The 14,448-nt window shown below is 42.0% G+C and overlaps 1 protein-coding gene across 1 annotated transcript in view; it reads right to left on the bottom strand.

Annotated features, from left to right (window-relative positions):
- fndc3ba (fibronectin type III domain containing 3Ba) overlaps positions 1-14,448 on the bottom strand; it is a 164,587-nt gene that overhangs the window by 26,573 nt on the left and 123,566 nt on the right. Inside the window, exons 21-23 of the mRNA XM_080414878.1 lie at positions 12,431-12,544; positions 10,958-11,107; positions 3,957-4,234 (exon numbers count right to left, since the gene is read on the bottom strand). Of these exons, the coding sequence (XP_080271004.1) occupies positions 3,957-4,234; positions 10,958-11,107; positions 12,431-12,544 (542 nt within the window). The remainder of the gene's footprint in view (positions 1-3,956; positions 4,235-10,957; positions 11,108-12,430; positions 12,545-14,448) is intronic.

Here is a 14,448-nt window from a genome sequence, read left to right as displayed (position 1 = left end):
GAAGAGAAGTGAGAAGGGAACGGTTCAAGGCAGGACGTTGCGTGGCGGACATTGGACGTCACACACACACACACACACACACACACACACACACACACACACACACACACACCGCTGTCCCGCCATGCCGGCTGGGACTCTTACACAGATGCCGATTGGACTCTGTGACAACCTCCCCCTGCTGGCTTAACGGCGGAACTGCAATGCCCAGCCCCAGTAGTGGAAAAAGTACTTTATTTATATTTACGTTAATGTTTTACTTTAAGTAAACTTTAAGTAAAAGTATCAATACTGCGACGATAAAATACTACTGTTACAAGTAAAAGTCTGGTGTTCAAAATGTTCTCGAGTAAAAGTGCAAAAGAATTGGTATCAAAATGTACTTAAAGTACCAAAAGTAAAAGTACAGAAATGTTTGAAAATAGCAGATCTACAAGCTCACAACGCATCGCGATATATAGTAAGTATAAAATAGGACTAAAGTGGTTAATGTATGTTTCATAATGTAATAATGTATATCTCTAAAGTAACTAAAGTTTTCAAATAATTGTAGTGGAGTACAAGTACAATATTTGCCTCTGAGATGTAGTGGAGTAGAAGTAACAGTATTGGAAATTGGAAATACTTAAGTAAAGTACAAACACCTCAAAATTTTACTTACTGTAAATACAGTACTTGAGTACTTACTTTCCACCACTGCCCGCTAGGGATGGGACGATATGAAAATGACATGTCACGATTATTGTGGCAAACATTATTGCGATGAACGATATTATCGCGATAATCAAAAGACGCTTAAAACTTAAAATGCCACTTTAGCTAACCACTTGAACCCCCAGCATCCCTATTCTGGGGGGAACCATTCACCAAAAATAGCCGATCTACAAGCTCGCAACGCGTTGTGAGCTTGTAGATCTGCTATTTTTGGAAGTTGCACTGAATTTGCAGCTCAACAAAAGGCAAATTCTTCCTAGTGTATGATGGAGGACAATTTCACGATAACTCAAAATCTCCGCGATACGATTATCGTGAGCGTTTTTTTAATCACGATAAACGATGCCCGCCCCCCCCCCATTCCGTGTCCGTACCGTCTTCACAGAACAGCGCGGGGGCGGAATAAGGGTGCCAACGTTTCCCGCCCTTGAACAGGCTGTGTAAAAGGGGCTTGTTTGTGTCTGCAGGTTGATTAGCTGCTTAACATCCCTATGAGAGGTCATGTTGCAGAGTGTCTGCCGTCTGACATTTTACAGCCTGATGCTCCACCTTCAATCCTTTATTGGAATTCATGCAAGCAGCAAAGTGAATATGCCCTCACGCCGCCCGGGTGTACGCACGTATACAGTACACACACACACACACACGCACACACGCACACACACACACACACACACACACACACACACACACACACACACACACACACCCTCCTGACAGAAAGCAGCCAGTAACCTTTCAGTAGTCCTGCAGCTGGTTGATTCATTAGGTAGAATCCCTGGAATCACACGCGCACGCGCGCACGCACGCACGCACACACACAGGGGGCATTTACACATAGGGTAGGAGACACAACTTTGTGTCTCCTACCGGAACCGCTGCCTACCGGTCCGCTGGTCAAATCCATGAATTCAAGTCCCCATGGGGTGACTAATCGATAGGGTGAACTATCCCTTTAAGTGTTTTGATACCATCACGTTATACAATAGACAATTTACAGTAAGTACTATTTTCCCATACATATAATATACCCACAAACACAGCTACATTATTCTGAACTACCCTCCAAGCGAAGATAACAAAAACTGGAGTCTGAAACAAAACACCAAACACACACACACACACACACACACACACACAGATGAATATGAACAGGACAATCCAAAGTTTCCCTCTCTGGTAAATAACAGAACTATCGTCATCAGCAACCCCACCCACCCACACACACTTGTATTACTATTACTTGTGAGGACATCAGCATGAGCTTGTAGATCTGCTATTTTTGAAAAATCGTGAAAATGTGTGCAAATCTTTGAATATATTTTGTTTTAAAGCGAACATTTTTAACTCAAATCCTTGCTTCTGGGGGGTCCCTGGAACAAAATATTTTGAGATGGGGGTCGGCGGCCAAATCCATATAATTTTGGCTGTCCTTTACATGAAAAAGATTGAGCACCACTGATATAGAAACATACGTTTTTTTTTCTCCCAGAATACTGTTGGGATTTAGAAGACAATTGTAGAATCGGCTTCAGGTCTTAATGGGTTAAATAGGGAAAACTCCAATCCTAAGCCCTAAACCAAACCTCTAAATGCCTGCGTCCAAAGCCCTCTTTTCCTAATGGTAAGCCTAACTCTTCTTTTTTTAACCATAAAACAACACTTTCTGTTATGAGGACCGGGAACAATACTCCTCACAATGTCGAATTCTCAAATTCGACTATTCTTCTGGGGACATTTGGCCCTCACAAGTACAGTAATTCAAGTACACACACACACACACACACACACACACACACACACACACACACACACACACACACACACACACACACACACACACACACACACACACACACACACACACGCACACGCACACACACACACAGTGTTCCTGTCTCAGTGGCAGCTATTATGCAAGAGACCAGAGCGACGGTGTAACAAAAACAAGCCCAGAATGAAAGCCATAATATGCAATCACCCGGCCACTTCACACACCCCCTCCCGCTCTGTTACTGACACACGTGCGCGCGCACGCACACACGCACACAAGCCTATCTTTTATTCCTATTTCCTGGAAATAGACAGAGATGCACACACGCACGCACACATACTAACAAGCAGGTTGCCGATGTACATTGCCTTGCAGTTGTTGTGTTGTATTTGTGAGCGAGTGAAAGAGGGTCTGACATCATTTCTGATGCAAGCACCATAATCCTACGCTGTAAAATCCTCAGCGTTAATTTAACTCATTTAAGTGTACAAATGTAACTGAAGGAACCTTTAGTTAGAAATTGATAAATGCACACACGATTGTAGTGTAGATATTAGTATGGAAATACAGTGTCCATAATTCACACTAATCATTACGTTTTCAAACTTAATATACACTTCCTCAGCACTGTCAATAGCAGCATTTACCTGATGCAGTAAATCCCACAAACAGACAGTGGTGGAAAAAGTACTCAAATGTTTTACTTAAGTAAAAGTATCAATTCCACAATGTAGAAATACTCTGATACAAGTAAAAGTCCGGTATTCAAAATTTACTTGAGCAAAAGTACAAAAGTATTGGCATCAAAATGTACTTAAAGTACCAAAAGTAAAAGTACTCATTATGCAGAATGTCCCATTTCATGTTTTCAAATGTATAAAAACGCATTGTGAGCGTGTAGATCTGCTATTTTCAGAATGCCCAAATGTATATAGGGCTGGAGTGGGTAATGTATGTTTTGTGATAATAATAAAAATCTACAAAGTAACTAGTAACTAAAGTTTTCAAATAATTGTAGTGGAGCAAAAGTACAATATTTGCCTCTCTGAGATGTAGTGGAGTGGAAGTAAAAGCATTGGAAAGTGGAAATGCTCAAGTAAAGTACAAATACCTCAACATTTAACTGAAGTACAGCACTTGAGTACACGTACTTAGTTACTTTCCACCACTGCAAACAGATGATGAAACAATGATGTGGTATAAAGATATATGTATATTAACCCATTGATACCTGGAACGCATCTGTGTCACTTTAGATGTCTTTGGCTATTCAAAAATAGCAGATATACAAGCTCATAGCGCGGCACCGAGTGCCGCGCTATGAGCTTGTAGATCTGCTATTTTTGAAAAATCTTGAAAACATTTTTTTTAAGATTTTTTTTCCAAAAACTGTTATGATTTTGATTTTTTTTTTAAAGAATCTCAGGTCTTAATGGGTTCAAATGTACACAGTGAGGCGTTAGCGTACCTGTACTCGCTGTCAGGCTGTAGGCCTGTGACCAGGTGACTGGACCCGGTCTCCTCGGCGACGGCTTGGCCGTCCAGGGCGATGACGTACGAGGAGATCTCCGCCCCGTTGCCACTCGGCTCCTCCCACTTCAGGAAGAGGCAGGTGGAGGGGGAGTGGTCCGACTCCGAGGGGGCGTGGTCCAGGAGGCAGAGGGTGGAGACCGGGTCGGGGCAGGTGGCGGGGGTCTGGAAGCTGACCTGCTCGCTGTAAGGGCCCGCCCCCGCCTGATTGACGGCCTGAGAGAGAGAGAGAGAGGAACAGGACAATGTGAACATTTATGATAGCCAGTAAAAAAGGATCTTCTAAATCCTAAGTTTTCTGAAAAAAAACACATGTCGGTTCAGTGGTGTGTTCAAAAACCTTTTCATGTTAGGGACCCCCAACATTATATGTATTGCCGCGGATCTCAAAATATTCTGTTCCAGGGACCCCGAGAAGCAAAGATTTGAGTGAGAAATGTTCGCTTTGAAAAAACATATAGGCAAAGATTTGCAAAAATATTCACGATTCTTCCAAAAAATAGCAGATCTGCAAGCTCATAGCGCGGCACTCGGTGCCGCGCTATGAGCTGGTAGATCTGCTATTTTTGAATAGCCAAAGAAATCTTAAGTGACACAGATGCGTTCCAGGTCTTAATGGGTTAAATATTAGTCCAGGGGAGAGTCACACAAATTTGAATCGATCAAATATAAACTTATACTATTATTGAGTTTGTCAACGACACCCGTCCACTGTTATTTCTCTGGTTCCTGGCCAAATTGTAACAAATGGTTTGTATGACCTCTGGTAAAAAAGTCATTTCTATGAATCTATTACAAAAGAACACTTGTTAAATATATATAACTTTTCTCTTCTAAATACAACAGAAAAATAGACGGTCTACAAGCTCACAACGCTGTTGTACGCCGAAGTATAAAATAGAGATATAAAACAAACATGCTTCTCGTTTCGGAGTCACTTATCCATTCACACCATGACTGTCCTTCATAACTTTACTTCATTTGCCATGGTGTGTGATAATGGTAATTTGTTTCTGTCAAAGAGAGGGTCACAGCTTTTCATTTCAGAGCACTCTGTTCGTGTGTCTTTGTCTGGCTCTAATCTAGCAAAGCACTGGACCAGATTTATTGTGAATTAAACATTTGTTTCTAATTGTTTTTTGGGGGGGGGGTTTAGAACTTTTTAAATACTGGAAGTCAAAAGGAGTTTGGACTGGGCTGAAACTTTGGCCAAAATTGGAGATGAGCGACGACAGTGCTGAAGTCATAGCACTAACGTCATTATCCATATCACAATAAAAACACCAGACGAGAAATAAAAATAACAATAAAAAGTCTTCCACCATGTTCAGTTTTGAACATGCAGACAAAGTGCGCCAATGGTTCCACGGTCTAGAGGAGAACCAGACAGATCTACGTACAGGGTTAGTTATGACGGCAATGATGTCATTCACCGACTCAGATGCCCGCAGAGCAGGTGGGTACCCCGACACTAACTAACATCTGGCTTGCGCTGGAGCTTCTTGGAGCTCACAGCAGGCGGCCGCATACAGTCATTATAAGCCACTGCGAGTCGTCTGATGCTGCCTTGTTTGTAGCGACACCACAGGGGGGCAGTACACAGAGGCACCACAGGGGGGCAGTACACAGAGGTGTACGTAAAGATTTAAAGAGTGAAATCTTCACCGATACCGAGCACATGCTACATTTGCGACATGGCGTGTTCCCTCGAGCACACGGCTTCCGGCGCTGTCTATATATGTCCTTGTCATCAGAGAGGTCATTTGAGATGATATGGCCCATGGACTAGCTAATTTGTCCGATGGTACTTGGTCCACAGTGTCATGGACGAGTTAAGACGCTTTTCAGTGGTTTTCCACGAGGTGGCGATGTTGGCTACCTTATTGAATGATGCCGGATGACGTCAGACCCGGAATTGACCCGGAAGTAAAAAAGAAACGGTTTGTTTACTTTCTGTTTATTTCCTGTGGAAAATGCCTATATCTCCGGGGCGGCAGTGGCTCAGGGGTAGAGTGACCGGGTAGAGTGAACTGGAGACTGGTTCCCAGTTCGATCCTGGGCTGGGGGGCTCCCCCAGAGTTAGTGTTGAAGTGTCCTTGAGCAAGACGCTTAACCCCTAATTGCTCCCGATGAGCAGGTTGGTGCCTTACATGGTTTCCTCCGCCATCGGTGTATGAATGTGTGTGTGAATGGGTGAATGTAATGCACAATCTATGTAAAGCGCTTTGGATAAAAGCGCTATATAAACGCACCATTTACCATCTCCATTCCTCTTGCCAAAACAAGGCACATTTAATTGCACATAAATTGCACAGCAATGAGGCGATCTCCGTGCGTACAGCGATCACAGAAAATATTCGTTTTCGCCGGCACTGGGGTGACACTATTCCATTTCTACTCTCGCAGTTAAAGAGTTAATCTCACAGCAGACACTAAGGGCAGTGCCGGAGAGATAGAAGTCAGGAAAGGTTAACTGTCTTGTCTTCCCTGATGACTGCCGTCCTAGACTTGTCACATTAAGTCTGAGATCCAGGTCTTGTTTACTGGATCTTCAGGTTGCCAATTTGAACCCATTCATTGATTGGAGTATTGGTATTCCAATATCCATCCTATATTCCAGTGGTTCTCAAACCTTTTCCATGTCAAGGACCCCCAAATTAACACTTATTAGCCCGCGGACCCCCATTTCAAAAGATATGCCAGGGACCCCCATAAGAGAAGATTTTTTACAGGCTCTAGCAGTGATTCTCAACCATTTTAATTTCAAGGACCCCCAGTTTGACATGCATTAGGGCTACGGACCCCCATTTAAATGGCATTTCTATCACTTCGACCGCAATTTATATTGTAAAATCTATGTCAATTTAACTCTGAGAGTGTACAAATGGAACCAAATGGACCCGGTCCATTTGGTTCCATTTGTACACTCTCAGAGTTACAGACCCTATTTGGTGCCTAATCTATCATTTAGCTGGGGACCCCCTGGAACTCCCTCAGGGACCCCTGGGGGTCCCCGGACTCCGATTTGAGAACCAATGCTATATACACTATGGCCATACATTTGAATAAGAATGAGATGAAGGACAAAGATGAGGGACAGGGAATCATAAAGGGTGAGATGGAGAGACGAAGAGAGTTTTGGGGGAGAGAACAGGATGGAGAGAAGAGAGAGAGAGACGAAAAGGTTAATGAATGGACAGACTGATGAACTGAGACAGATGGACACAAGGAAGAGAACATAGGAGACAGATTAATGAGCACGTCTTCCAAGGGAAACCAGAGGGGGAAGGATAAATGTAAAAGGTTTTGGGCGAGATGAAAAGAGCATGAGAGAAATAGAGACAGGATGAGAAAGTAGTGTTGGGCGGGGAAAGAGGGCTAGAGAAGCACAACGTACAATGTTGAGGTATTTGTACTTTACTTGAGTATTTCCAATGTCCAATACTTTTACTTCTACTCCACTACATCTCAGAGGGAAATATTGTACTTTTACTCCACTACAATTATTTGAACACTTTAGTTACTCGTTACTTTGTAGATTTTCCACTTCAGCTCTATATACTGTACATTTCGGCCATTTGAAAATAGCCGATCTACAAGCTCACAATGCGTCGCATTGTGAGCTCGGAAATCGCATTTCATTTGATTTCAGCAGAGGGTTAGGTCTGCTGGAATCAAATGAAATGCCATTTCAGCGACCGGGGTTGGTTTAACCGGGCTAGTGTCACGTAACAGCACATCTGTATTCAGTTCAAGTGTCCTATTTATCAAAATGCCCTTCAATCCATTTTCGTTCATAATAATCTGCCTCATTTCCAAAAGAGTTCAAATAGCCGATCTACAAGCTCATGTAGATCAGCTAGCTGAACTATTTAAAATGTTTTTCAAAATAGTAAAATATGGCTAATACGATTAGGGGTAAGGTGGGCAAGATAGGGCCCATTGACTAAAATGGGAGAAAAAGGAAAAGGAAAGGGGGGAGGGGGATCCCAAACAATTTGAATATTCCAACAAATGAAACAAGTGATTCATTTGATTCATTTTATATGATCTTTTCCTTTTATATTATCTTGTTGAAGTATTTTATTTCCTTAGCCCATTAAGACCTGGAACGCATCTGAGTCACTTTAGATTTCTTTCTTTGGCTATTAAAAAAAAAAAATGTTTTTTCAAAAAAATGTTAGGATTTAGAAAACATTTTTGGAATTGGCCTCAGGCCTTAATGGGTTAGTGACATACAGTCGGAGACCATACGCCCCAGTATATGAAAGGCACAGACAGCACACGCAGGGGTTGTCTCCTCTAGAATCTCCTTGCCAAGATTGAGCGCGACAGCTACGAGATTAATCTCGTGGAGGATGAAAGTATAACATCATCTGCTGTTACGTACGTTTATGGCATGATAAATCAAGCGCACCTGGAGTTGCAGAGCTGAACATGTGTCTCCAGTAAGAAGAAACGTATCTATAGTTATAGTGAGTAACTTAATATATATTATAACTGAGGTTTTTACTCTGAGTTGGTCTATAAGGAGGACAATCATGCAGACAGTATGTACTCATATTCTTGATTTATCTTCATCTTTCCAGCGCAGTTTGAACTGACTCGGTGATTAGATTTGGACTCGTCTCCCAGAAGATAACACATCCACTTCTGTTTGAGTGTCTGATAAATCAAGTCCACCTCAGGCACTTCAACAAGGTATGCTTAACCCCTCAAGACCGGGAACGCATCTGTGTCATTTTTAGATTTCTTTGGACATTAAAAAAATAGTAGATCTACAAGCTCATATGAGCGTGTAGATCTGCTATTTTAGAAAAAATCTTGAAACTTTTTGCAAATCTTTGAATATATATTTTTTAAAGCGAACATTTGTAAAATATTTTTTTTCCAGGGACCCCCAGAAGCAAAGATTTGAGTTCCAAGTGCTCGCTTTAAAAATATACATATTCAAAAGATTTGCACACATTTCCACGATTTTTCAAAAATAGCAGATCTACAAGCACCACTCGGTGCCGGGCTATGAGCTTGTAGATCTGCTATTTTTGAATAGCCATAGAAATAAAAAAATTACACAGATGCGTTCCCGGTCTTAATGGGTTAAATGTAATTTTGTGCAGATTTGCAGGAGGGGGAAAAAAACAGGTTGAGAGCCGGTAGACAGAGGTCACACAGAGATCAATGTACTCACAAATGTTCTCTGCACATCTGTTTACCTGACATACAAGATGTGTGTACTCTACTCAAACATGCGCTCTGGCTTCTGTGCTCATGCAAAATGAATGCGGACACACACACACGCACACACACACACATACACACACGTTTGCACTACTATACTTGTGAGGACAGCAACAATTTATGATGGTGATTGTAAGATTTTGTATCCCTAAACCTAAAGCCAAATATGTGCATTATCGGTGCACGACACCGGCGCAACCCTAACCCTAAGTTTAAATTGCGCTTGCAAAAAACGACCTATTGTCTATCAATTACACACCCCATGAAGCCTTAAATTCATGAGATTATTCTGTTTTGGTCGCATTCCTAAGCCAATAATTATTGGCTTAGGAATGCGACAAAAAAAACGTAAATGTAAAACAAAACTTTAAAAAAAATCTTGTTTAACCATAAAATTCTACTATACTTACGGGGACATCTGAAGCCCACACCCACACACACGCACACACGCACGCGAGCACGCACGCACACACACGTTGATTAATGAGACCTCCGGGCCATCATGTATAAACCTTATAAAGGAGCTCATAAATAGAGTAACCATGTAATATGCTTTCATACAATTCATAACCCAGTGAAAAGGGCACATCACAAGTGCATGTGCGTGTGCATGTGTGCGTGTGTGTGTGTCTGCATGTTTCTGAGTGCAAACACAGTAGAATCCTGAGTGTTCATTTAATTCTGCGAGTATAGAAACGGACCCCGTAAGATAGAAAACGCTTCCTGTAAATTCTAAGCTTTCAGAGAATCCATTACCTTCACCTTTCACTCTGTGTCCGTACATTTTCCTGCTGGCCAAGGTGTTCGTCTGTCTTTTGTATGCACACTGCTGTGTGTGTAGCTGCTGTGTGTTTCTGTGAGTGGTGGTCTAGTGTGTGTGTGTGTGTGTGTGTGTGTGTGTGTGTGTGTGTGTGTGTGTGTGTGTGTGTGTGTGTGTTGTGTGTGTGTGTGTGGGTGTGTGGGTGTGTGTGGGGGTGTGTGTGTGTGTATCTCAGAGTGTTAATGTTCTCAGCAGCATTTGTGTTATCTGTATCCCGCAGTGGTACAGTGTGACAGGTATCAGTTCCGACAGTGTGTGTGTGTGTGTGTGTGTGTGTGTGTGTGTGTGTGTGTGTGTGTGTGTGTGTGCGTGTGTGTCAGTGGTGGAAAAAGTACTCACATATTTTACTTAAGTAAAAGTATCAATACTGCAATGTAGAAGTAACAGAAGTAAAAGTCCGGAATTCAAAATTTACTTGAGTAAAAGTACAAAAGTATTGGTATCAAAATGTACTTAAAGTACCAAATGTAGAAAGTACTCATTATACAGAATGTCCCATTTCACAACTTTTCAAATGTACACAAATCTTTTGAAAATAGCCGATCTACAAGCTCACAATGCGTCGCGACGCATTGTGAGCTTGTAGATCTGCTATTTTCAAATGGCCGAAATGTATAAAGGGCTGAAGTGGTTAATGTATGTTTTGTAATGATAATCTAAATCCGCAAAGCAACTAGCAACTAACGTTTTCAAATAATTGCAGTGGAGTAAAAGTACAACATTTGCCTCTCCGAGATGTAGTGGAGTAGAAGTAAAAGCACTGAAAATCCGGAAATACTCCGGTAAAGTAAAAAGTACCTCAAAATTGTACTTAAGTATCAGTACTTGAGTAAAGTTACTTTTTACACCACTGGCACATCAGAGTGTGTGTTAGTTACCTGTAGCCTGCAGCAGTAGAAGGTGGCAGGCGTCAGGTCTGATAGTTCACACTGTGTGGCCGTTCCACAGTAGATGAGCTCCATGGCCTCGTCCTCCCTGGCCCACTCCAGGCGGTACTCTGAAATGTCTGCCCCGGAACCCTCTGGACTCTGCAACACGCCCGCGACACACAAACCAGTGTTGATTTTGACGGCAAATATTTGATTTAGTGAATAAAATCCCATTTCGTTTTAGTCCTATTTTAGTCATCTGAAATGTTTTGGTTTTTGTCTAGTTTTAGTCGACTAAATATCATACGATTATAGTCGACTAAATCTACAGTTAATTTAGTTGACTAAAATGTGTTTTGGCGTCGCCTTGATGGCGTACGTAATGTCTGATTTTACACTTGGTTGCTTGCTGAAAATAGCCGATCTACAAGCCCACAACGCGTCGCGCTGCGACGCGTTGTGAGCTTGTAGATCTGCTATTTTCAGAGTGCAACACCCGAGCGCAAACAAGCATAAAATGACTGGTCTTTTAGTTCTACTGGATCTCTTCTCCACTAGTCCCTCACTAACATTTTAGTCTAGTTTTAATTTGTTGACGAAATTGTCAATATATTTAGTCTTAGTTTTAGTCATCGTAGCTTAGTTTTTATTTAGTTTTTACCTAGTTTTCGTCAGTGAAAAAAGTTAGTCGACGAACTTTTTTTTTGTCAAAGTTTTAGTCGTCGAAATCAACAACCGCACACAACCACACTGTCAAATCCTCAGTGATTAGTTTAACTCAGAGAGTGTATAAAATGGAACCACATGGAAAACCTTACGTTCCCTTTGTGAACTCTCAAAGAGTTACAAACCCGTTAGGGTCCATTTGGTTCCATTTTGTACACTCCCGGCGTAACAAATGGAGAAACACTGAGGATTTTACAGTGTGTCTAATGATTCAAACTAAAAACTAAAAATGTGCTAATTCAGTTTAATTCAAGATGGAATTAATCTAGTCCTAACAAAAATGGAACTGTGGGGGGGGGGGAAAAAGAAGATCCATATGATAAATCGATGCAATTAGAACCAGACCAGAATGTCTCTGTCCTGATGTACACAATGCCAAAACAATATGCTTTCACACTCACTCCAATAAAAGAGTGAGGACAAACCAGAGAGGACAGATGTCTGAGTCATTTTAGAAAGACCTGTGTTTACGTGCAATTATTTCCGGCAGAGCAGCTGGATGGAGCACAAGTAAAAATAAATAAAAATAAAACCTATGCTGAATATATCCTTGATACCAGAACTTCAAAGAGATGACTTTCTAAGTCAGTGGAAATGAGTATCAGGCCGGGTTGCCCACCCTTTTTTAATGTTTTTTTAAAAACATAATAATTGACATTGCCGTTTGTTGTTGTGGGGAAAGGACTGTATGTGTCCTTACAGGCCCTGCCCTGTATGAGATGACAGTGTGTGCGCGTGTGCGCGCGTGTGTCTCACCTCCCAGCTGAGCGTTAAGCAGGTGTTGCCGTTGAGAGTGATGAGTGGCGCCGCACACTGGCCAGGAGGACCTGCTGCAGTTGTCACCTCTGTTGGTTCTGAGTACGCTCCAAACTTGACGGGACAAAACACACACACACATGTACACATTTAGCACTGGAGCAGGCACGGACGACATGGAGGTATAGACATACATACTGCGCCACATTATGGTCACACTTTACTGGACATAGGTCTGAAGTCTTGGCAACAGCCACCCTCATTAACCCATTAAGACCTGAAGGCATTTCTACAAATGTCTTCTAATTCCCAACAGTATTCTGAAAAAAAAAAACGTATGTTTCTATATCAGTGGTTCTCAAACTTTTTCATGTCAAGGACCCCCAAAATGATATGTGTTTGGCCGCCGACCCCCATCTCAAAATATGTTGTTCCAGGGACCCCCCCAGAAGCAAAGATTTGAGTTAAAAATGTTTTCTTTAAAAGAATATAAATATATTAATTTGCACACATTTTCTCGATTTAAAAAAAATAGCATATCTACAAGCTCATAGCGCGGCACTCCGCACGCCGCGCTATGAGCTTGTAGATCTGCTTTTTAGCTCAAATGAAGTGACACAGATATACACACAAAATATGCCCTTTTGAACATATTGTTCAAAACTCCAAAGATTTTGACACATGATCATAATTTTTCATTCTACGTATCATCACTCCTGTGACAGAATGCTTCTCCTTTGTGATTAAACCAGACAATGGCCACAATGGCCAGGTGTTCCTGCCAAAATGTGTTTGTCTCTCAAAGGTGTTCCACTTTGGCCCGGATCACTGGCCTAGCGGCAGTTTAGGCAGTAAAGTAGCCTGACAGCGCGTCGCGGGTTCGAGTCCCGTTGCCGACGACCTTTGCTGCGTGTCTCTCCCTGTCTCTCTCTCGCTCTTTCCTGTCCATCTTCACTGAAAACTATCAATAAAGGCAGAAAAGCCAAGAACCAAAAAAAAAAGGTTCCACTTTATTCAAAAAGATTGAAACCCACCACTGTTTAAACCTTAGTTGACATTTTAACTTTACTACCATTTCCTTGTATCAGAAATTGTCACTTCTTTTAGATTCTCCTTTACCCATGTTATTCAGCATGTTATTTACCAAGCGTGTTGTGCAGATAGCATGTTTAGGTAGATGCCAAGTTTGATGTTTAGCTGGTATCGTAGATCAGTGGTTCTCAAACTTCTTCATGTCAAGGACCCCCAAATTGACACTTATTAGCCCACGGACCCCCATTTGAAAAGATATGCCAGATACTGTATGACCCCCCATAAGGGGAGATTTTTCCGGCTCTAGCAGTGATTCTCAACCATTTTAATTTCAAGGACCCCCAGTTTGACATGCATTAGGGCTACAGACCCCCATTTAATGGCATTTCTATCTCTGGGACCCCAATTTACATTGTAAAATCAATGTTCATTTAACTCTCAGAGTTACAGACCCATAAGGGTCCATTTGGTATCCATCATTTAGCTGGGGACCCCCTCGAACTCCCTCAAGGACCCCTGGGGGTCCCCGGACCGCACTTTGAGAACCAATGTCGTCGATAGATACTTTGAAGGACACGATTGTTTTCTTTGCACTCTAACTCCATTTACTCAGATCTCGCACGCAAGTCTGCTCAATTGCTATAAATTGTAATTGATCTGGCTTTGAATTATTATCTCTCCACCGCCGTTGTTTCTTCACATAAAGTTTACTTTCCCCTCAGAGAAAAGAGAAGAAAAATGACACAGCATTATTGACCTTGGAGATGATTTGGGAGAGGAACGTGGGCTGTGTGTGTGTCGGTGTGTTTGTTGTGATTGCATCAGAGACCTCCAAATGTCAACGGCAGGGAATCATTGTTTTCCTATCAAGTGTCTCCGTTTGACTCTTCAGTCTGGAGGATGAGGGTTTGTGTCTGTGCGTACGTGGTACTCAGTGGTGTAAAGTAACTAAGTGCATTTACTATAGTACTGTACTTAAGTGCAAT

The sequence above is a fragment of the Gymnoscopelus braueri genome (assembly GCF_963280865.1).
Source record: "Gymnoscopelus braueri genome assembly, chromosome: 19".
Classification (NCBI taxonomy): domain Eukaryota; kingdom Metazoa; phylum Chordata; class Actinopteri; order Myctophiformes; family Myctophidae; genus Gymnoscopelus; species Gymnoscopelus braueri.
The sequence above is the reverse complement of the archived record's forward strand: the minus strand, read 5'-3'. Positions and strand labels throughout refer to the sequence as shown.